Genomic DNA, 22963 nt, shown 5'->3' with positions numbered 1-22963 from the left:
TGACGTAGTGGTTAGCATACTTGACTTTTGTGTTCTGGTCGCGTTTATATATCCGTGCAGAGTTAATTTCGTATTTTAATGGAATCTGTATATTTTTAAGTATGTCATGGACAAGATGTGTTAAACAAACAGCTTAAAAACAATCCTCATGAATTTAACTATTTACAATAACCACAACTATTCAGTATATAAGTACCTGAGTATTGTGTAAGAGTGTAAAGATAAATACCGTTGTTAAATGTTAAACATATGTATTAAAAACTTTCTGAACCCAAAAAACAGAATTAATATTATGCAACATTTGTTCTTAAGTCTTAGTACCTATACGGTTTATCTATCTTCTAGTAAAGTCTTCGTAAAGTGTCATGATTCGCGACCGTAAAGCTGCACCGTCGGAATACAAGCGACGTACAGGTGGCATTTGATTTCAAGATTTTAATTGAGTTGATTCGTGAGTCCCATATATATAAACACCCACGGTGGCCACGCGGCTTAAGCGTTGGACTATCAAGCCGTGGGTCCCAGGTTCGAATTCTGGGTCTGGAAAGTACACATATTGTTTTTCAATTTGTGTGTGAGTCAGGGTATGGACTTAATGTTTGAGCAAGTAGCTGACATCCATTTCTCGTAAAAAACAAAATCTGTTAATACAAACCTTTACTCTGTGGAGGCCCATATGATCCTATTAGGATCGGACGTAACTATTAGGATTAGATCAGATATTCCGCACCGAAATAAATATTACTCTTACCATTACCATTCAGACAGCGAATTCTCTTTGCGAATTACAATTTTCCGATTACTTAGAACTGTCAAATATACAGACATAGACCCCTTTGCCCCGCACGACACTCAGTCGCATTTTATCGAGGTTATTACGAGGCTCTACTTGAAGTATCATCAGTTTTTATCCCTGGGAATATCTCAGGAGTAGATACCAAAGACTAAAGTCGCCACGTACTCAAGTATGCTTTGACTAATTTTAATGTGATTCATTCTAACAAAAAGCGTCCATGGGAGAGAGAGGCGCGGTGAACTAACACAAATAAATGACTAATTAATAAATATATATTATTAAAAAGCGCTTCAGTGACCCTGTTATATTAATTTATGAACAACCCAACTGGAAGGCATGCTTTGACGAGCGCTGATTTTCCTTATATCCATGCCATGTATTTACCATTATGATTATTTCTTTAATGAAAAGGAAGCATTATCTACTCAATATTTATTAATCTTAGACGACAGCGTGACATCTTAAGTAACCAAGTGATAACAACGCATGCCTTACGGAAAAGACAAATTTCTCTAGGGTGCGAGACGTTATATTAAAAAATCAAATATTTACGCAGTAGCTTTACGTGATGGGCAATGAACAAAGTTATTTCCATATAGAAACACAAATCTCGTACATTTTATGACGAAATATTTCATATCATATTGCATTGACAAAAAGCGTTCTAGACAGATCATATTATGGACCAAATAATACGTCAGAGATTTATTCGAGGATTTTTACGATGATATGAAATGAAAAAAAAGAATGAATACTAACATATCTATTATAAAATAAACGTGTTTTAAACTCTCTGAAAATGGCATTTTCATTTATCCTGCGGCAGAATTAAAACCATATCCTAATTGTAATTTACGTTGATAGATATATGGCTGATGTTACAAGTAGTAAATACAAAATCACAAACAGACCATAGGTAACTTATTTTTCATCTATCCATTTAAAAAATCATAATAAATTGTTCATTTAATTTCTATTCTTTAAGTGGAGCATATGGAGTATGGACAATAGGTACCTTCAAGAATACTTCTCTTAGCTTCATCATATGATTTTATTCTTTTCGATACACATATTTCTAAAATCAAATCGCAGATTTTAATCCCATAAATATCGGTATTTTTTGTATATTTCGTTTTAACTCTTAAATTTTCCACCCGATAATAAATACAGAGCTTTGTTGATATGTATTTGTTGATAGATATCCGTCTAATATAACAATATAATTAAATAATATAATTAATAATATAAGAATAAAGAAGTACGTGTTTACATCTAGCGCTCGCTGTGCAACGCTGCTAGATACCGATTATTGTTTGTAAGAGGGAGACAGATTCTTCTTCCCACTCTTACGCCGCACTTGTGTGTGCGGCGTGATACTAGTTAGTTCTCTTCGGTTATTTGATAACGCGTGCATATAGAATGTAATCTTTCTGTATAATGATATTCATGCAGATTAATCTAAATAAAGTTAATCGTATATTAAAACTACGTTGCTTATTTACGATCCTCAAAACAATCCACTATTCCCAACAGTATTGTAAGACTCATTCTATGTAATTTAATAAAATAAATGTTTAAATTAGGACGTCCCTGTATATGCAGTCATAGTCTATTCAATGTAATGAATAGCTACTATCTAACCAACAGAGTGTAAGTGTTGAATAAATGATATTTCGTTCTGACTGAGTACAGCAGTCCCAGACATCCTGCATTGGGTTGAATGCTGCGATAGCGAGTTTTGTTTTAATGTCCCATGATATTTTTTTTTTTTTTTGTGATTTTACCGAGGCTTTGACTGCGACTCGCTGTCATATCGCGTCTTCTCTTCTAGAAGGGGATCCGTCGATCAGGTCCTCACTCCTATTCTGTTAAATAACTTTACAATTTTGCCTAGCTCTTCCATCTTACCCACCGCCAGGACACCCTTCAATTCGTCGACATTCTTATAGATATCTGCAATTCGCAGCTGTACTCTGTGAACTTCATATTTGGGACATTGCATTGCTATATGTACAATGTCCTCTAAACCATGACATTCATCGCAGAGCTGCGATTCGCTTCTTCCCATGAGGACATCAAATCTTTTGCCCATGGTGTGCCCTGTTCTTAGCCTCAGTATTAACTTAAGCTCATTCCTCGTCAAAGAAGACTCTACAAACCAGGGCACCTCTCGTGGTGTTGGTAGAATCGACTTACTCCATTTCCCCTTTTCTAATGATGCCCTATGGTGAAAATCTATCCACATACTATGGCACATTTTCTTTATAGCCTCATTCCAGTCCAGGTTTTCTGGTATCCACTGATATGGTACCCCTGAATGGCCGGCTACCTTTGCCAGATCATCTGCCCTTTCATTTCCTTCAATGCCCATGTGCGATGGGATCCATTGAAGGCATAGATCTCCTCCTCTATTTTTCTTGGCGTCGATCTGGTCAAGGATGTGGTATGCTATGGTTTTACTGTTATGTGAGCGAGTTGCTGCGGCAAGATGTTGTAAAGCGCTTTAGGAGTCTGTTAAAATGACAGCGGATTGCGCCGAGAAATCATCGCTTAAAGTGTATTTAATTGCTTCGTTTATCGCGATGAGTTCCGCCGTCATTATTGGTATTGCTGGGTTTAGCTTCCAGCTCTTGTTTATACCTACTTCTGGTATCACAAGAGCTGCTCCTGCTCTATTCTGATCTTTGGATCCATCTGTATAAAGGTGGCTCCATCCTGCGTACCTCTCTGTCAGCATTTTTTCGACACGCTCTCTTCCTTTATCGGATACTATGCTCCGTTCTGGTTTGTCTATTCCTTTAACCTCTAGTTGGATAACAGAGCTGAGGTCGTAGGTACCAACTGGCCTCCTCAGCGAATACATACCTAGGCATTTTGTATTTAATACCTCCCAACTTTCTGTGGCTTTTAGGATTCCTACCAGTAGAGGGAGCTTTCTTTTCTCATAGTATGTATTGCTTTCAACAAGCTCGTATAGGAGTTTCACCTTTGCCAATATGGGGTTATCTATTATAGATTTCCACTTCATCCATGTCTTGGTAGCCAGTGCCCATCTCCTGACATTCAGTGGAGGTACGCTGAGTTCCGCTTGGAGCACGTGAATGGGTGTTGTCCTGATAAATCCTCCACATATTCTTAATGCTTTGGACTGGATGCGGTCTAGCCTCACCGAATTAGTTTCGGCAGCGGAGTGGTAAAACATGCTTCCGTAATCTAATCGGCTTCTAATGAGTGCCGTGTATAACCTTCTCATATGAATGGGGTGTACGCCCCACCCACCTCCCGCCAGTACTTCGAGTATGTTCAGAGGTTGTGTCAGGCTATTCGCGCAATGACTAATATGATGCTTCCACGTTAGTCTATAGTCCAGGTTCATACCTAAAAATTTATAAGTGTCTACTCTTTCTATTATAGTGCCGTCGATTTTTAAGTTAAGCTGGTTTTGTCTCTTGCCTCTGGCAAAAAGAACCACCTTAGTTTTGCTGGGGGCTACTTTGAGGCCTCGCGTTTCCAATAATAATTTCATTTCGTCAAGACTCTTCTGCATTAACCTTTGACATTCATCTACTCTTTTTCCCGAACAAAAAAGTGCGAAATCATCTGCATATTGTACAATGTTGACCCTTGTTATTAACTTTAATATGTCAGTTGTAAGAATGTTGAATAGTAATGGGGATAGGGGGTCTCCTTGCGGAAAGCTTCTTGAGCATACCGTACTCTTCTTTTCATTATTAATGCACATGGTGATTTTTCTTTCATTTAAATACTGCTTAAGATATTTAGTGATCTTCCCACCGATTCCCCATTCATTCAACACCCTTGACACTTCTTTCACATGCACATTATTATACGCATCCTGGATGTCCAGGAATGTTGTCAGGGTTACTTTGTTTTTGACCTGTGCTGCATTGATGTCTAGTACTAGGTTGCCTATCTTCTCCAGAGTCGACTTTTGCCTTCTGAATCCCGTAGTATTGTGATGAAATAGTTGTTTTTTCTCTGCAAACCATTCGATTCTTCTTGCAATCATCTGGTTGAACGTTTTGCACATGCTTGATATGAGTGCAATTGGTCTGACTGACGACACTAGGGTAGGGTCTCGCCCTGGTTTTAAGATTGGGATAATCATCGTTTCCTTCCATTGCCTAGGGACTTTGCCGGTTTCCATGATTAAGTTGAATATCTCCACTAGTTTGTTTTTCCGATCTCTGGCAGCTGAGCGATCATATAATATGAAACTTCGTCGATGCCGGGGGCAGTGTCTTTATTTTTGGTTACTGATCTTAGTTCCGCCACTGTAAGAATTTCATTCATTGTATCATTAGGATTATATGTTTCCTGTTCTGCGATTTCTTCCTTCGTTTCGTCACTTTTACTTGCTAGTTGTTGAAGGAGGAGTGACGCCATGCTTTCATCTAGTTGATTTTTGAAATTGTTTCCCGATTTGCCCTTCATCCAACTCATTTTTCTCCACATTTCTGAGTAGGAAGTCTCCGAGTTGACGGAGTCACAAAATGCTTTCCAACTTTCTCTTTTGGCTTTTAGGATTACTTTTCGAGTCGTGGCTTGCTTTTTCTTTAGTTCTAGGTAATTTTCTGTTGAACTGATTTTTTTGAAGCGAGTATAGGCAAGCCTTCTCTCAGCGATTGCCTTTGATACTTCGGAGTTCCACCATGGTTTTGGTCTAAAGTTTGGGTGACTGCATACTTTGAGTCTCGGAATGCTTGAATTTGCCCCATTATTCAATATTCCCTCCAATTTATCATACTCTACTTGTACATCTCTGGTAGGTTCTGTAAGTCTGTCTATGTCACTTTAGGGTAATTTTTTCTTGGGATGATTTCTGTTTGGCATTGATTTTCCACAAACTCGATGATAATGGGTAAGTGGTCACTGCCCATCGTATCGGAGTCTATTTTCCAATCGGTTTCCAGTACCAGCTCATTGGAGATAAATGTTATATCCGGTGCCGCTCCTCTCTGATTTGGAGGGGTGACCCTGGTACTTTGTCCATTGTTAATCGCTACTAAGTCAGAGTCAAGGCATACTTCAGCGACATCCTCTCCTCTTGCGTCTTGAAGTAAATGATCCCACATTGGGTGGTGTGCATTGAAATCCCCATCCATAATTGATCCCTCTCCCATTTGATCGAAGAGCCTGCTCCATGCGTTTTTCCGAATGCTAACATTGGGTTTACAATATATTGCTGTCACTGTTTTTAGTTTTTGTGTCCCTCTGATTTCGACTTGACATGCCTCCAGTTCAGTTGGAAGGCCTTGTAGGGTCTTTTCTTTAGACGCCAGTGTTTTATGCACCAAAATCGCTATTCCTCCGTAACCATCCCCTCTGTCTTTTCTATACATCGTGTAATCATTGAATTTCAGATAGTCTAATTCAGAACTCAGCCAAGTCTCTGAGATTAATGCTGTTGAAATTTTTTGTCTTATTAAGTAGAGTTCTATATCATCCTTTTTTGCTTCATACTTCTGGCATTCCATTGTAAAATCCTAATTTGTTTTTTATTATCCATTTTGCTCCTGAACCTCCCCTAGAATTTCCTTTAAGTGTCCTTCTTTGAATTGTTTGCATACCCAGTCCACTGCTTTAATTATTAGTTGTTTAATGATCTGCTGCCAGTCTCCCCCTTTCAGCAAGACTTTCATAATTTCTCCCATCGCGTTAACCTCTGTCTTCCCCTTTGAATTTTTCTTATTTTTTGTAGGCTTTACGCTACTACCTGTAGCTATTATTGTTGAGCCTGAAGCTTCTACCACCGCTTCTTCTTTCTTTTTGATTTCCTTAGTTTTTTGAATTGTTTCGCTTTCATCTCTTCCTACGATTTTTTTTTGTTTTAATATGTCAGCAAAGCTATTATTTAACATATTTTTTTTTTGTTTCCTTGAAAAGTATGTTCATTTTTTTCATTGCTTCTTTGCAATTCTATTCTTCTTGCCACTTTGGGCATTTTTGGCTGTTTGCCGCGTGGTTACCTTTGCAATTGATGCACGTAATTTCCTCATTTTTTTCGCAGGTTTTGTGGTTTTCACCACACTTAGGGCACGTTTCTACTGTACGTCCGCAATTGTTCGCGATATGCCCATATCGCCAGCATTTGTAGCATTGCATAACCCTGAATACATACGGTTCTACAGCAAAAGAGACTCCATATATGTAAATTGTTCTCGGCAATATTTTCTCCCCAAATTTAATACTGACTGACGAGGTCTTTGTCAGCTCTCCTGTATCACCTTTTCTTGTCAACCTCTTAAGGTTGATTACTTTTGCATCACTTTTGATTTCCATTTGCAGTTCTTGGAGGTCCATATTAATATCGACTTTTCTTATTACTCCATAAGAGCAGGAGTCATTCTCTTTGGTCACAAAACCGAGATCTTTGAGTTCTCCAGTTTGTTTCACTTTATCTGCTTCTTTTTCGTCTTCTACTTGGATGTACGTCTTTAAATTTTTATTGTAAATTTTCTGTACTTTTACTCCTGCCTTATGCAGCATCTGCGCTATTTTCAACTTTAATGGAATTTTACTTCCCGTCGCTATCATGACGATGTTTTAGTTTCCCTTTGAAGTGACCCCAGAGTCTCTTCTGGGTTTTTTTCCAGAGGTCACCGTCTGCCATTCTTCTTCTTTTTCTCCAACCACTTCCTCTTCATCATCGTTTCTTTTCTTCTTCGTTTTTTTGGTTTCATTCACTTCCATTGTGGTGTTTTCCATTTTATTGTTTTTGCCGTTCACGCGGTCTTGGAATTCGCGCAACAGTGTGAACAAAAAACAGTGTGGACAACCCCTCGCTTCACAGCGTTTGACGCACTCCCCGCACAAAGTGCACTATCCGTGCAACAATAAATATTTTTCACTTTTTCTCAAGCACTGGCACTGATTGTCAAAATCACATGGGACCACACATGTTGAGTTTATTGTCAAATTCATTTACAAATAATATTATTTTTGTTGTATCCCGTATTTATAACCGTTCGCGAGTAACCAGGCGAATAGCGACACGAATACGCAAGTGAAGTTGTACAACCTCACTCCACCGCTGTTGGCTTCCGACTGCCCCCCCCCCCCCCCCATGATATTTATCCCCTGTTACTGCATTTGTAGTTATAGTTATTCTGGAAAGTACGCAATAGTTAAATACTTAAATGGATTTGCGTTGTGTGGATGGAATGTAGATGAGGATGAATAAGAGAGTAGATTAGAAGAAGGCTCTGACTTTATTTACGGGTTGATAAGTACAATAACAAAAGCGAAGTTAACAGTACAAGGTACACGCGGTGAGATATGCTTAGTCGGAGATGTTACGATTCAATGTCGCTCGGCGAGATTGGCTCAGTCCGAGGTACGGAGATACTGAAACTGAATCTGATATTCCATCAATTATGACTCGGTATTTATATAAATGAATATACGATAAATTAAAAAAGCTATTATTGATGTAGGTTGCTATTTGCAATATGCTGACCGATGCACCGTTGCAACTTCGCGCCATTTTGCTAACCAGAGTTTGTTGTTTGACTGACTATAGCTGAGGAGATGTGCCACAGTTGTGTAACTCGCTGATCAGCGCATTGTCACAATTGCGCTAACATGGCCTGGGGTTATTGTCTTTTATTAAATTTGTGTGGGAAATGCGCCTATATTCTTCAAGTTCTACAGCTATGACGGCATCATTAACTTTGGTGATAGAGATGAATGCAGCAGACGAAAAGACAATCACGTGCTCCATGGTTTTCTCAGCGTTACGAAATCAGTATATGGGATCGTTGGAGTATCCTCACTATCACATAATAGTACCTATATTTTATTCTGGCCACATTGGACTCTTACATCTTTGTGCGAAATCCAAAAAATTATCTACTCCTATTATAAAAAAATTACTTATTATGATTAAAATATTTATTTCAATATTTGTCTTTAATTTAAATCAAGTCCATATAAATGTTACCTTCACCATTATATTATATTCAACAGCGCCATATTTAAAAAAAATATTTACCATTAATATTCCTGCCTATTTGTTTTCATCAAAATATTTTTTAATAAATCATACTATATTTAAAGTCAAATATTTTAAAAATAATTTGCTTTACTACACCTAACTTTCATATAGGTGCTTACTACATAAAAAATAAAAGCTTTTGGGGGCGCAATACAATACCCATAATACGGGTCATCCATTAAGCCAAAAGCATCAACCATTTAATTAAACATGAACATAACGAGCTTTTGTCTCATAGCATTTAGCTGTCGGGTAAATTAATCATAAATCATCCAGGCTTAAAATTATTATTTTTCAAAAAAAATAGGTACTAAACTTGACAATATTCTTTTGTGTTCAACAAAAAATAACACATGGGTACTTACTAACATCGCGATAATAACTTTGCATCAGGTTTAATATAAAAACTTCTATGGCCTTTAAAATATTGTGATTTATTATTTAAAATCAACGAGAACTTCATATGCTCATACATTCATAATACTCGACTACTTATTATATATACTTGTAATACTCATATTAAATTCGTGGTAAGTGGTGCGATATCTACGTGTTATACGTGTTTAAAGAGGACACGTGTCATTTTATGATATTATAGACACGCGTCGATCGGCGAGTGTTTATCAATTTATTAGTCCTGTATGTACTCACTCACTTTACCCTTGTTACCCTTTGACATAATAGTCCACAACGTACGTTATTTTATAACCCCTAGTCAGCGCAATTCTCTTTACTATCATTATAAATTTATGCTTCCGTGTTCCAATCGATACATTTCAATCATTTCACTTTACATTATAATTAATAATGATATATTATTATTTAATATTGTAAATTTTGACATTTTTCATCATTTTTATTATGAATATTTTGATGACAATAAAATATCTTTAATTTGGGGGGGGGGCGATAATTTTTAACTGACAGCCGGATGGCAGATACCCTTGGCTCATCCCTGCATATAATTCCCTGAACACATTAACATCACGCCACCTACTGTCACGTGACGTGATAGTCGTGTATTCGGGAATACCTGATGCAAATCAGTCAAAATCTCGAGGTCGAATTTTTACACGATCACAATACATACTTTATCCGATATGGATAAGAATAATTCTTATCCATATCGGATAAAATTATTGTAGAACTTAGTAATGAACTTTGCCTTTTTCTTCGTGACAATAAATCAGATCTTTCTTACCAGTTTAGTGATGAAAAATGGATGTGTTTTGCTTCATATTTGGCGGATTAGTAAATAAATTAATTCTTTCTCTTCGGGGAACAGATATCAACATTTTAATTCTGAATATCAAACCTCAAGATTTCTAAAAAAACTCACTCTCAAAAGGTATTAATCAAGGATGCACTGACAAGTTTTTCGTGCTTGAATGAATGAGTTTCTTACCACCAATGAAATATCACTCTCGACTTCAATTAAAAGTGTTATACTAGATCACATTATCGAATCACAACGATTTTTCAACATATATTTCCCAAATTTAAATGAATACCAAAAGTACAATTGCATAAGAACATCGTTTGCTAAATCCTTAAAATATGATCATATTACGTGGGCAGCTCAATAAGAATTGGTTGATATTAGATCAGATAATTTTCTTGAAGTCAAATTTAATGAAAGGAATCGAAAAATATCGATCGAAAAAAAAAAAAAATGCGCACAACTTGAAATCCTTTTTATTGGTATTTGGTGGTCTTGTGGTAAAGGGCGAAATGTGACGAAAGAGTGTGCTGATCTGAGGCTCGGTGGAAGTGCGGCGTGATATGATACCGAGATTTGACTGTGACTGAGATCTGACTGACACTGAGATTACGGAACTGACTGAGCGGACTGAGGTAACTCATCAACTACGACTCGCTATTTATATAAACTAGCTGAGCCAGCTGGCTCTCCCCAGTCTGTCTCGCTAGGTCTTGCAGACGGCTTGGCGGTGTTGGATTTTAATATAATTGTGAAGTATGCATAGATGGCGCCATAGTTTTCTCTCCGGGATGAGTTTTTTTTTCACGTCAGACAGTTTGACATTTCGCTGATAGTAGTAGAATGAGGTTGCGGAATCCTTCATCCAGCAGTGGATTGATCCTAGTTGATGATGATGATGATAACGATATGAGTATGTAGACAAATATAATATCACCAATTTTGATAAATACAGCAATTCAAATGATAGATAGGAGTAGAATATGGGTAGGGAGGCCTTTATCCAGCAGTGGATTGGATCAGGTCGATGGTGACGATAACGATATAATTTATGAAGATAAATATAATATCACCGATTTTGATAAATACAGCAATTCAAAGACAGAAAGGAATAGAATCAGGCTAGGGAACTCTTCATCCAGCAGTGGATTGATCCTAGTTGATGATGATGATGATAACGATATGAATATGTAGATAAATATAATTTCACCGATTTTGATAAATACAGCAATTCAAAAGACTGAAAGGAGTAGAATCAGGCTAGGGAGGCCTTTATCCAGCAGTGGATTGGTTCAGGTCGATGACGATAATGACAATATGAATATGTAGATAAATATAATATCACCGATTTTGATAAATACAGCAATTAAAATGCAGAAAGGAATAGAATCAGGCTAGGGAGGCCTTAATCCAGCAGTGGATTGGTTCAGGTCGATGTCGATAAGGATGATATAAATAGGTATAGTATCACAAATTCGTTTAACTGCTAGTAGTCGAATCAGGTTGCGGAACCCTTCATCCAGCAGTGGATTGATCCTAGTTGATGATGATGATGATAACGATACGAATATGTAGATAAATATAATATCTCCGATTTTGATAAATACAGCAATTCAAATGACAGAAAGGAGTAGAATCAGGGTAGGGAGGCCTTTATCCAGCAGTGAATTGGTTCAGGTCGATGATTATGATGACGATATGAATATGAGGATAAATATAATATCACCGATTTTGATAAATACAGGAATTCAAATGACAGAAAGGAATAGAATCAGGCTAGGGGGGCCTTTATCCAGCAGTGGATTGATCCTGGTTGATAATGATTTAAATAATATGTATAACACCAATTATTGTTGAATACCTTTTAAATATTTTTGGGTTATATGAGCTAATTGAATGTATATATGTTTCATTGGTTTAAAAAATTATCATTTAACAGCCATAAAAAAAATGTTACGCTATCAAATTTTAAAATAATATTCTATGGTATCCAGTGTTGCCATGTCTACTGAAATTTCAATAGATCAATTGATATTTTTTTTCGAAATTCAAGAAATCTACTAATATTTGTGTTTCTCCATAATTGTAAATTAACTGATGATTCTTTTAATAATAAACCTGTAATGATTTACGCATGATCTTTTTTGATGTAATACACTTCTAAATTGACATAAAAAGCATTTTAACTCTACCAAAGAGTGCCATTTTATCCATTAATATCATCATTGCTTACAATAAATTAATACAATTAGTTATTGTTATTCTTATTAATTTTAAATCATATCTAATAAACCACATTTTTCAAAATCTACTGATATTTTATGAAATCTACTGATTTTTTTGTCAAAATCTACTGAAATTTTAAATTTTGACTTGGCAACACTGGGTTGATCGCATAGTCAGTGTTGCCATGTCTATCTACTGAATTTTTAAATTTTGACTTGGCAACACTAAAACCCAGTGTTGCCAAATCATAATTTAATATTTGCAGTGTTGCCAAGTCAAAATTTAAAAATTCAGTAGATATACATGGCAACACTGACTATGCGATCAACCCAGTGTTGCCAAGTCAAAATTTAAAATTTCAGAAGATTTTGAAAAATGTGGTTTATTAGATATGATTTAAAACTAATAAGAATAACAATAACTAATTGTATTAATTTATTGTAAGCAATGATGATATTAATGGATAAAATGGTGCTCTTGGGTAGAGTTACAATGCTTTTTATGTCAATTTAGAAGTGTATAACATCAAAAAAGGTCATGCGTAAATCATTTCAAGTTTATTATAAAAAGAATCATCAGTTTATTTACAATTATGGAGAAACACAAATATCAGTAGATTTCTTGAATTTCGAAAAAAAAATCAAAAGTTCAGTATATTGGCAAAAAATTTCAGTTGTTCTACTGAAATTTCAGTAGACATGGCAACACTGCTGGGTTGATCGCATAGTCAGTGTTGCCATGTCTATCTACTGAATTTTTAAATTTTGACTTGGCAACACTGGGTTGATCGCATAGTCAGTGTTGCCATGTCTACTGGAATTTCATTAGATCTACTGAAATTTTTGTCAGGAAAAGAAGAAATTATGATATTTGTGATGAACAAAAGTCACTTTTTACATGATTTTTTAAAAAACACTTGTAAGATTGTGTTAAAATGCACGCTTTCACCAAACACAATCGTTGAATTATATACATTTTTGTCAATCTACTGATATTTTGAAAAAAAAATCAAAAAATCTACTGAACTTTGAAAATTTTAGTTGGCAACACTGGTTGATACCTTTTAAATATTTTTGGGTTATATAATGAGCTAATTAAATGTATATAAGTTTGATTGGTTCAAAAAAAAAATCATTCAACAGCCGTACAAAAAAAAAAGTAACATTTAATTTGGAAATATTTTTCCTTGGTTATGTTAAAACGCCGAAACGTTCGTGCGCCCGCGTTTCAATGAAATGATCAGTTTTAATCGGAATTCGTATAAATGTTATTGTTTATTTGAATATTTATAGTTATCTACGGGTACTTGTTATAAATGTGAGTTATTATATAGTGCTGTGCATTTTAAAATCATCATGAGACGTAAATAATATCACCTGTGACCTGTGAAACAACAAATGACGGGTGGTACCTAGTTTTTAAAAGTGATTTTTTTATGACTGTGTTAAGTATTACAAAATTGTGCTCACTTCAAATTGTAGTTACTCGAATGCATCTGATAAGTAAACACGCGGTGAGTAAATTGGAATAATGTAGTTGAGTATACATAGCGCGATAAATACGTAGTGTCAAAAGACTTGATTTCCGTCAGAGGTGTAGAAACTTAACTCAAAACAAAGAACTTTATTCACAAAAAATTAAATAAATCAGTTCTCATATGTTTATCGGTCAATCTTATTACGATTAGTTTGTGAAAATCGATTGTAGATATCGGTTAAAACGCATTTTAAATTTAAAGCGGCCATCTTTGGTGAGCCGGTTTGAGTGTTGCAAACATTGTGAAAAAATTAATTCCCGACATAATCAATTGTCGATAAAGTGGCGTGTCGCTGGAAAATGTATCGGGAAATGAATGAAAATCACCGATTTAGGGTGGTATTTCGTCAAACGGCTGTCAACTATGGTTTACCGATATTTCACGATCCGAGAGCCGATTTTTCATTTAAACCTATTGGACATGACGAATAAGGCACACAATCGCTCGCAAAAACGGGCAAAGCTGTAGGATAATAATAATGAAAGATGAAAGATTAATATTCGGTGAATTGCGAGAGCCATTGTTGATGTAGTTTGCAATTGAGAAATCTGCCGGCCTCTGCATTATTGCAACTTCCAGGCATTTCGATGACCAAACCCAAGGTAGTCGAACCCCTTCGAAGTATGTCACGCCTATAGAATATGGTGACTGTAGATGAGACGATTGTGCGATTGTTGAATGACTTGCTGATTCTTACGTTATCTAAATAACGCTGACAAGACCCGAGGTCGTTGCTCGCTAAAGATATAAAAAGTTTCAATATTGTAACTATTAGATTTGGTATAAAGAAAAAGAGCGGAGCAGATACAGCTAAAATAAAATGTAGGCATGTTTCAAAGATTACAAACGAGCACAAGCAGATGTGTTGCAGGTAACACCATCCGAGATTTTTGAGGATGTGGTCAGATAGGAAAGTTGAAGAAGAATAAACGGGATTAAATAGGTGGGCGAAACTAGGGTACCACGAACTGTGATGTACGGAAGATTGCCTTCATCAGACCTCCCAAAAGATGGCTGGGATTCAAATCTGTATTAAAAAAATATAATGTATGAAATAATAATAACAAGAAATAGAATAATATTATGTTTTCAAGTAGGTAGTTGTTTATATTACGTACTGTTGCATCTAATGCGGTAGAAATATTGTGTAAATACTATAAAAGCCTCTGAAATACCTTTTTTCCCGTTATTTTACTGTTTTCGGTATTTTATTATTTTTAGTTGTCATAATAGAGGAAAACAGCCCTTTATAGCCAACATTTTAACCCTTATTATACCAACGTACAATAGAAAAGTCTACTGTTATCTAAAATTTTAAATAATTCAACGATCAACGCTCACTTGTTTACATGGAAAACATTTGAACTGAAGCTTAAAGCTTGTACCTGTTATAAATCAACAAGTTAGTGTGTGGGTAATGTTTTAAAGGTTAAAATAACGATTCTGAAGCCTACTAAAATATTTGTACAACGCAACTTATGAAAACTTGTTCAAGGAAAGCGTGAACTTGAATTCTTAATTGCGGTAGGCGTAATAATGCGCCTAATTGTATATTTACACTAATTCTTATCGGTTCACGGTATATTGACCGCACAGCAATACATTGCTTATAGGCGATATATTCAATTCCAAGTTTATTGATGAGAAAGCACAGTATATTATACATGAGCATTGCGTTAGGTATGTAGAGTGTATATTATTAAAACAGGTATGTGGAGTGTATATTATTAAAACCATATTAATAGTTGATTAGTTCAGATGAACACGACAAAGGAGATTTGAACAGGTATGGCAATCCGATAATCGAATAACGGAGTACGTAAGTGTTATTTTGTTCGATTTCTCAATTTAGTTGATTAACCGACATATTATTGGCCAGACAATTCGACAGCGTAAATGAGACTTTTAGTAAAATAATTCCATAAAAAATTGCACTAATTCCATCAATGTAGTACCATACAATCATCTTCTTCCCGATGGTACAACCGTACACAAGTCTTGGCCTCTGTCTGCATCAGCCTCCATCAGGGAGCACTAAATTAATGGGAACCGAAATACCTAACGGGTGTGGAATAACAGTCAACCGATCTCGAGTGTGAAGGAATATGGGATAAACTTATACACGTGTCAAGAATACGCTTGTCTTTCGTTGTGACAACTGTTTCCGGTTTATGCACTGACGCTCATTCAATATTTGTGTATTTGAAGGTTGTAACACACACAATTGTAGGTATGTCTATAATGTGTGATTCATTTTTGTAGGACACTCACACATTCAAAACCCTGTTCTGTGGCCTCTATATCTAAAGCCACTTTCTTCTAATTTTTGATGCTCGCTGTGTCCATTCAACTCCACACTATCCCTCCATTTATCTAGTGCAAAGTCAACCAGGTCTTCGTTAGCCTTTCCAAATATCAGTGTTATTATAAAATACCACATCGATACAAAAATAGTAACGGGGCGTTTTATGTGGGCGAAGACGTACGAAGCGTTGAGCGGCACGCGCAACTCAAACGTGTAACCGTGTGTGAAAATGTTCGTAAACAGTCTTTTTTTGGTTCTACACTTATATGATTATTTATACGCTAGAGTTGCGCGCGCCGCTCATCGCTTTGCCGATGTTGCTCACGTAAGACGAGCCATAACGGTTGGTTCATTTGAAAAAAAAGTGTTTATTTTTTTTGCATTCTATATTTAAACCAAAATATTTCTCAGTGGTGATTTTAAGTACGTGGAGACCGGAGGTTCTGACAGATTTTAAAGTCCTGTGCGATAAAAATATACCATAAATCAGTGGAATTCAAGCTATGCGCCACATTTTTGTACTAGTTTATGACCTCCAATACTTCACCTCATGATAATTTTACTTACGATTAATATGCTTTTACATGGTTCACTTGGATTCAAGCTTTTGAGGATTACTGCAATAACGTTAAGTGTAAGTAGGCATACATGCGATATTTGGGGGTGGAAATTTAGGAAATAAAACAACCTTTTTTAACTTAGTCAAAAAAATTTAACACGGCGTTGACAAATTATATATCGCACCCGGGGAATAATAGTGCCACAAGTCCAATTTTGTCTGTATGCAGAAATGTTCCAAGATATCATTTCTATTCGCACAAATAGCGGCATAATTCTTAAAAATATAATGGTGGCCTTAAAAGCATCTTTTTCATTATCATATTTCAACATTTTACTTGAATTCAAGCAGAAATAGTGGCACAATAATCATTGTGCCATTGTTAATACGGATAACATTCAAAATGAGATGACTGTGCCAACTTCACGCTATTATAAAGTGAATTTAAAAAAAACTGATTTAACAAACCAAAATAAAATATACAAACTGCTCTCCTGCAAAAACAAGATGTTCCAGTTGTGCCACTATAACTCCCCGGGTGCGATATGTTTTCAGATAAATATACTTAAAAAATGTATTTGCGTGTATCTATTTAAGATAACGAAATATTAAATTAAATTTCGGATTTGAGGTTTCGTAAGGGGTAACATTTTGCCACCATAATGTGTCAACGGAAACCTGTACGTATCCAATATTTGAGAAACTATGCGGTGTAAAATATATTCACGCATCCGATAAAGCAGAAAATTTAATGCACCATGTAAAAATCTTTATTCGTTAAATTTGAAAACCACTGTCACAAATTATATTGACTGGATTTTCTTTTACTTACTATAATTAGATTGTAGATAATAACTATATCATTAAGATTTTGGTACGTACCTACTTATCTATAATCAACTGCCTCTTTGGTTTAATGGTAAACCATTATTGATCTTCCCTATCTTATCTAACTAAGCTTGTATATTATGATTGTCGCAAAGTTAAATACACACAATTAAATATATTCTATCAACTGTACACTATTGTATTACTAATCTCTACCATTTATTTTATTTTACAGGGTGTTCAAAAAAACATCGCCCAACAACAAGTTGACCCTCTATTTGTGTTCGCGAGACTTGGTGATCGAAAATGGACTCATTGACAAACTACAGGGTGTGCTTTGCGTCGACCCCGAGATCGTCGAGTCGAAGAAAGTCTATGGACAAGTTACTTTGACGTTCCGGTATGTGATATTTAATTTATATTACCTGCTCTACTGATGTTCAAAGAATTTAAGACAACAACGATCAGAAAATAATTTTATTATCGTAACACAATGTTTAATTCCAGATGGTAGGTATATTCCAACTACGTAACCCCATAGTACCCAATAACACTGTTTACTGCAATAACACAGATTTCGGATATATCCGATGTTACAAGTATATTATTATGTGTGCAAATCGGTTATCTGCGATTATCGATAAATCGAATCTTTGAGGTGGTACCCATGCTTTGATTCAAGTTTGTTCTCGTGGTAGGTACTTGCTACCGGTAACCTCACAGTTAAATGACAGCCCGAGAAGTTATCTAATTAATTCGCTTTGTGAAACCGCCATTAAAAGTGTTATTTTGCGTAGATCGTGAAAATGTAAAAAGCGTGTACATTTAGTTATAATACAATATGACGTCTGTCATATTAAAAAAATGGGAAAGTGTAAAATGTATATACCTAGTATGAATGATAATAGTAAAAGAAGTTTAATAATTGTAATGAACAATTATCAAACATAGAGTGCCAACTAATTCAATCAATAAAACACGAAATATTTAGTACTATTAATCTCACAGCTTATAAGATTCGGCTTTCTGCCAACTTAACCCTGTGTAAAGAATGCTTTATAAATCATTTATCTACCTCAAATAAAATGTCATTTGTAAACTCGTTGAAATATTAAATTATAATTTTTTGGGCGCCTTAAAATGTGTGTATTTACAAATTAAATATAACAGTATAAAAATAAGAACACAGCTAATCGTGAAAAGTGTTATTTAATTACACAAAAACAATTTACATTGAAATTTAAAAATGATACGGAAACATATTAAAATTCTAATACAAATTTGAGAAGCGTTCACTTGGTACAGTACATTAGAGTTTTTGTTGTAAGATGGTAATTATTACTTAGCTTTAAGTGTGATGGCTGGAATCTCATCTTGTCTTCTATCTTTCCGTCCGAAAGAAGAAGCGCCATTCTGCGTTGAAACTGTTATGTCTATTATGTTAACCGAGCGCGTCCAATCTGAACTGAATCTAATCTTGGAGTGAGATCTTCTGGGCGGAAATAAGTTATTTGTTGACAAGACGCTTTCAAAAAGGCGGGAAGAAACCCCATTGGTTCATTTTTTAACCGTCATTGTTTTAGAAACAAGGTTGACACATACTTTTAACAAGGTTGTGCCAAATTTATTGTTAATTAAATTAACATTATTTATTTAATATCTGCGTTTGAAAAGTAGACATGTCACGTGAAATGTAACATGACACGTCATTAGATTTTAAAGGGGGATTATTAATTATCCTTTGACCAGCTTGCGTGAACGCCGTTTTCAAATTAACCATGAAAAAGCCCACATGACATCGTCGTATTACTCGATTCATATTGCATTACTCACGCCCTACCGTAGGAGCGAGAGAAAGAAAATTTATATAACTGAGACTCAGTTTAATCTTAAATTTGCGTAATTGTATGTACAGTAGAAAAATAGTTTAAATATGAGTTCAACGAGTGTCAAAAAGATGACCAAAATATATTATTTTCACGACGTATTTAGATTTTTTTGTGACGGTGAAAGTGGTTGCTTAATTCATAACGCCTTAGTGTCCACATCCAAATATAGTACGTTTGTTTAAATTGAAGATATATAATGGGGGGTATGATAGATCCTGCCAGTTTAATACTGGATAATAGGTAGATCACAGCTTACTTAAAATTCGACATATTTTCTGGTATACAGCATCTATAACAATTTTGCATGGTTTGAAATTAGAATAGATCTGATGAGTAAATTATCGCTAAGTGTATATATTATGATTGCATATTTGAGAATATATTTTGATTACCATGGGATCTAAATACATATATAGATATACGTATGGCCGCGTATGCGTATAAATAGGATCAGACGTATTTTTAGTTTGCCTGTTTGCTGTATAGACAGTAGCTGAAGCATTTTGTACATGCATCCATCCAATTTAGTTTAGAGTAGGGATTCCAATCCCGGGATCTCAAGCTATTTTCGATACCTATGAATACCGGGATTGGTAAACATAATCCTGAAACTTTCGGGATTGATTTTTTTACAAATTTTATGGAAAATAAAATAAAAACAAAAATATAATAGAAAAAATACTTTTAATAACAAATAACTACATTAGAAATAAACTGAATTTGAATGAAGTTTGATTTATACCCATGTGTAAGTTTCCGATTCATTTTATTTTTTCACATAAATTAATAGAAATGAGAAAGAATGGAAAAAAACAATGCTTCGCACTATTAATAAAGTGATTCCACCATGATCTCATACGTTTTACGGCAGTTTCATATTTGGCTGATTTATGAAGCGGAAAGGCCATTCATTAAGTCTTCACCATCAGAAACAGCAATGTTTCCAAGATTGAACGTATAAAATATTAACAATAAATATCTTAAATAGTATAAATTATACTAGATTTATTTTTGACCGATTTTATCAATGTTATTTGTAAATATAAAAATTTTATATTAACAATGGAAAAAAATGCCAATCCCGAGATTGTCAAATTGTAATCCCGAAATCCCGGGATCAGAATTTTGGCTCGGGATTGGATTCCCTAGTTTCGAATGTACAAACCTTTGGTTAAAATATCGTGGAAACACAATATATAATACATAATATGTAACAACCGGTGGTGAAGGGTAGAGGTAGGCTTGAACTGGAACTAAAAATACAAATAATTATTGCAGATGGTATTATTTAGTTTTTAAAAATCCATGAAATTCTGCCAATGTTGTAGCACTTTAAAATAATGGAGCAGTATTTTAAGCATGGAAAAGATATAGGTATGTATAAGTTTTATAAGAGATTCTGCTACATACGTAAAACAGTTTTTTGGATATGGTAAAAAAATATGATAGGTATCAGACTTTATTTAATCTTTTTCTGTTGTTTTTTTACATGAAGCAAATTTTTAAATTATATATGCCAGCATTATCTTCCTAATAATTAACAAAGATGTTTTGTTTCATGCTTCCTTGAACGAGCTTTTCAATTAGAAGTGTTCCATATTATAGTAGTATCGTTATTAATGATATTTATGCTTAAAATCTTAAATTTACTAAATTAGGTACCTACCAGAATAATTTACCAGAATATGACCTTCAAAATAACAATATCTTCATCAAAAGCAAATGTTATGACACTACGTGGATACTCATTACGAAAATTGTATGTTGGCACGTAAACTTAAATAAAAGCAAACGTGACGGTCTTCCTCCACCACGTCGCACTCTTTCTTTGTAAAACACAGAAAAAAGTGTGAAGGCAATAAATCTCATCCCCCTCCGCATCAAAATACTCATATTGTACCCACACCACAAGGCGCTAACTGAAAAGAAAACTTTTACCATACAAAGCTGGGAAAGTTTCACTCAGCCATCTCGGTCTACCGCAACTACGACGTCGCTTGCACAATACACTTTTTGTAACAATACGTTTAGTAACCTTACCACAACCTTTTTATCAGTGAGGCCAATTTATCAGTTCGCGTTCATCATACCTATTGAAAATACTGTTTATTACAACGTTTTTATTAGGTCGTATTCTTGTTTGTCCAGTACAAATCTTGCAATCGATTTTTAACTAGCTTCCCGTCTAGCTAGATATTTGAAACTTTTCGAATATATCAGAACACGATGTTAATGCATTCTTTTAATACTTTTAGCCATCATTAAGCAGAATTGAATTCATTTCCAGTTAATTCTGTTTTGTATGGAAATTTATTTCAGAAAATCCGTAAAAAGTAAAAGACTATTATTGGTTGCTAAGGGGGTGGTCTAACTAAATTATTAATATATACGTGCGTGTTACTATGGATAACAAAATGACTTTCAGTATTCTATATTTTTGTTTGTTTGTTTGTTTTATATTTACTTCATACCAAGTACAAGTTTGAGCATATTGAGCATAATAATTCAACAGAATTTAAAAACGTAGTATAAAAAAAATCTTTTTATCTTGTAATTATTTTTAATCTCATAATTTGACTTTTAATTGCATACACAATTCGGCTTCTTTTTAACGTGGATGTTTTTTTCTACGTGTTTCACTAGGTACGAGTTGATGTCCTCATAATCTGTTAAATAAATATTTATATACCCACTCTTAGCTGCTCACAAGAAAAGCAATGAAATGTTGAAGTTATATTATCTTGATAAATAAATCGACGACACCCTTTTTTACATTTCTATCTGGGAACCGTTTATAGAAATGTAGTATTGACGATTCAAGATCAATATGATCACTATAAACTTACCGCATTAGCGCGAAGTTTGATAGCTTTGGCAGGAAACTAGACATAATCTGAGTCGAAGAAAAATAGACACGATATAAGTGCACTCACGAATATTAATCGTGATAATATTTGCTCCTGCGTAATTGATACGCATATTCAAGGTTAAATTGTTTCACTATAAAAAAACATTATATGTGTCGCTGAGTTTCAAAACCCGCTATAACACTTTTTTGAAATAATTAAGATATATAATCGATGAATTCGTTATTAAAATCTCTACATGAAAATTTTATCGCCTCGACGATTAACTGTCATTTATGAAGCAAAATCAATGCGTCTATCAATATCCGCTATAACACTACTGAAACATTCAAATACCTTTTTAGTTCAAAATTTTTTTGTTGATTTTCTCATCATAATGGAAAAGTGTTATAGTGGGTTTTGAAACTCAGCGACACATATAGATACCCATGTTTGGAGTACCGGACCGCCCACACATTTTAATATAATGTATAGTCGCAACATTACCGTTTGTGTAAATAAATTCTCTACGTTTTTTAGCGTGACGGAGAAGCGTAGCATAAACGTTCATTAACCATGTCCGCCTATTAGGTGGAGCATATGAATACTTGCCAGTATTATTACGTCGCTCTGGTCATGCTTGGCTTGAAGAACATGCAAATCAGATTGAAGCTCTCTTCAGTTATCCGCAGCATGTGGCCGAGCCAGGTCCAATCTCGTCTCTTCATTCTCAGAGTGATG

At 34.9% G+C, this 22963-nt stretch overlaps 1 protein-coding gene across 1 annotated transcript in view; it reads left to right on the top strand.

Annotated features, from left to right (window-relative positions):
- The first annotated feature begins 8109 nt into the window (after window positions 1-8109).
- LOC147071896 (arrestin homolog) overlaps window positions 8110-22963 on the top strand; it is a 159895-nt gene continuing 145041 nt past the window's right edge. The window contains exons 1-2 of the mRNA XM_085946420.1: window positions 8110-8201; window positions 17723-17887. Coding sequence (XP_085802546.1) covers window positions 8110-8201; window positions 17723-17887 — 257 coding nt within the window. The remainder of the gene's footprint in view (window positions 8202-17722; window positions 17888-22963) is intronic.

The sequence above is a fragment of the Rhyacophila brunnea genome, unplaced genomic scaffold (genome assembly GCF_057557595.1).
Source record: "Rhyacophila brunnea isolate RB1 unplaced genomic scaffold, BYU_Rbru_1.0 scaffold_2, whole genome shotgun sequence".
Lineage (NCBI taxonomy): Eukaryota > Metazoa > Arthropoda > Insecta > Trichoptera > Rhyacophilidae > Rhyacophila > Rhyacophila brunnea.
This window is presented reverse-complemented; position numbering and strand designations above follow the sequence as displayed.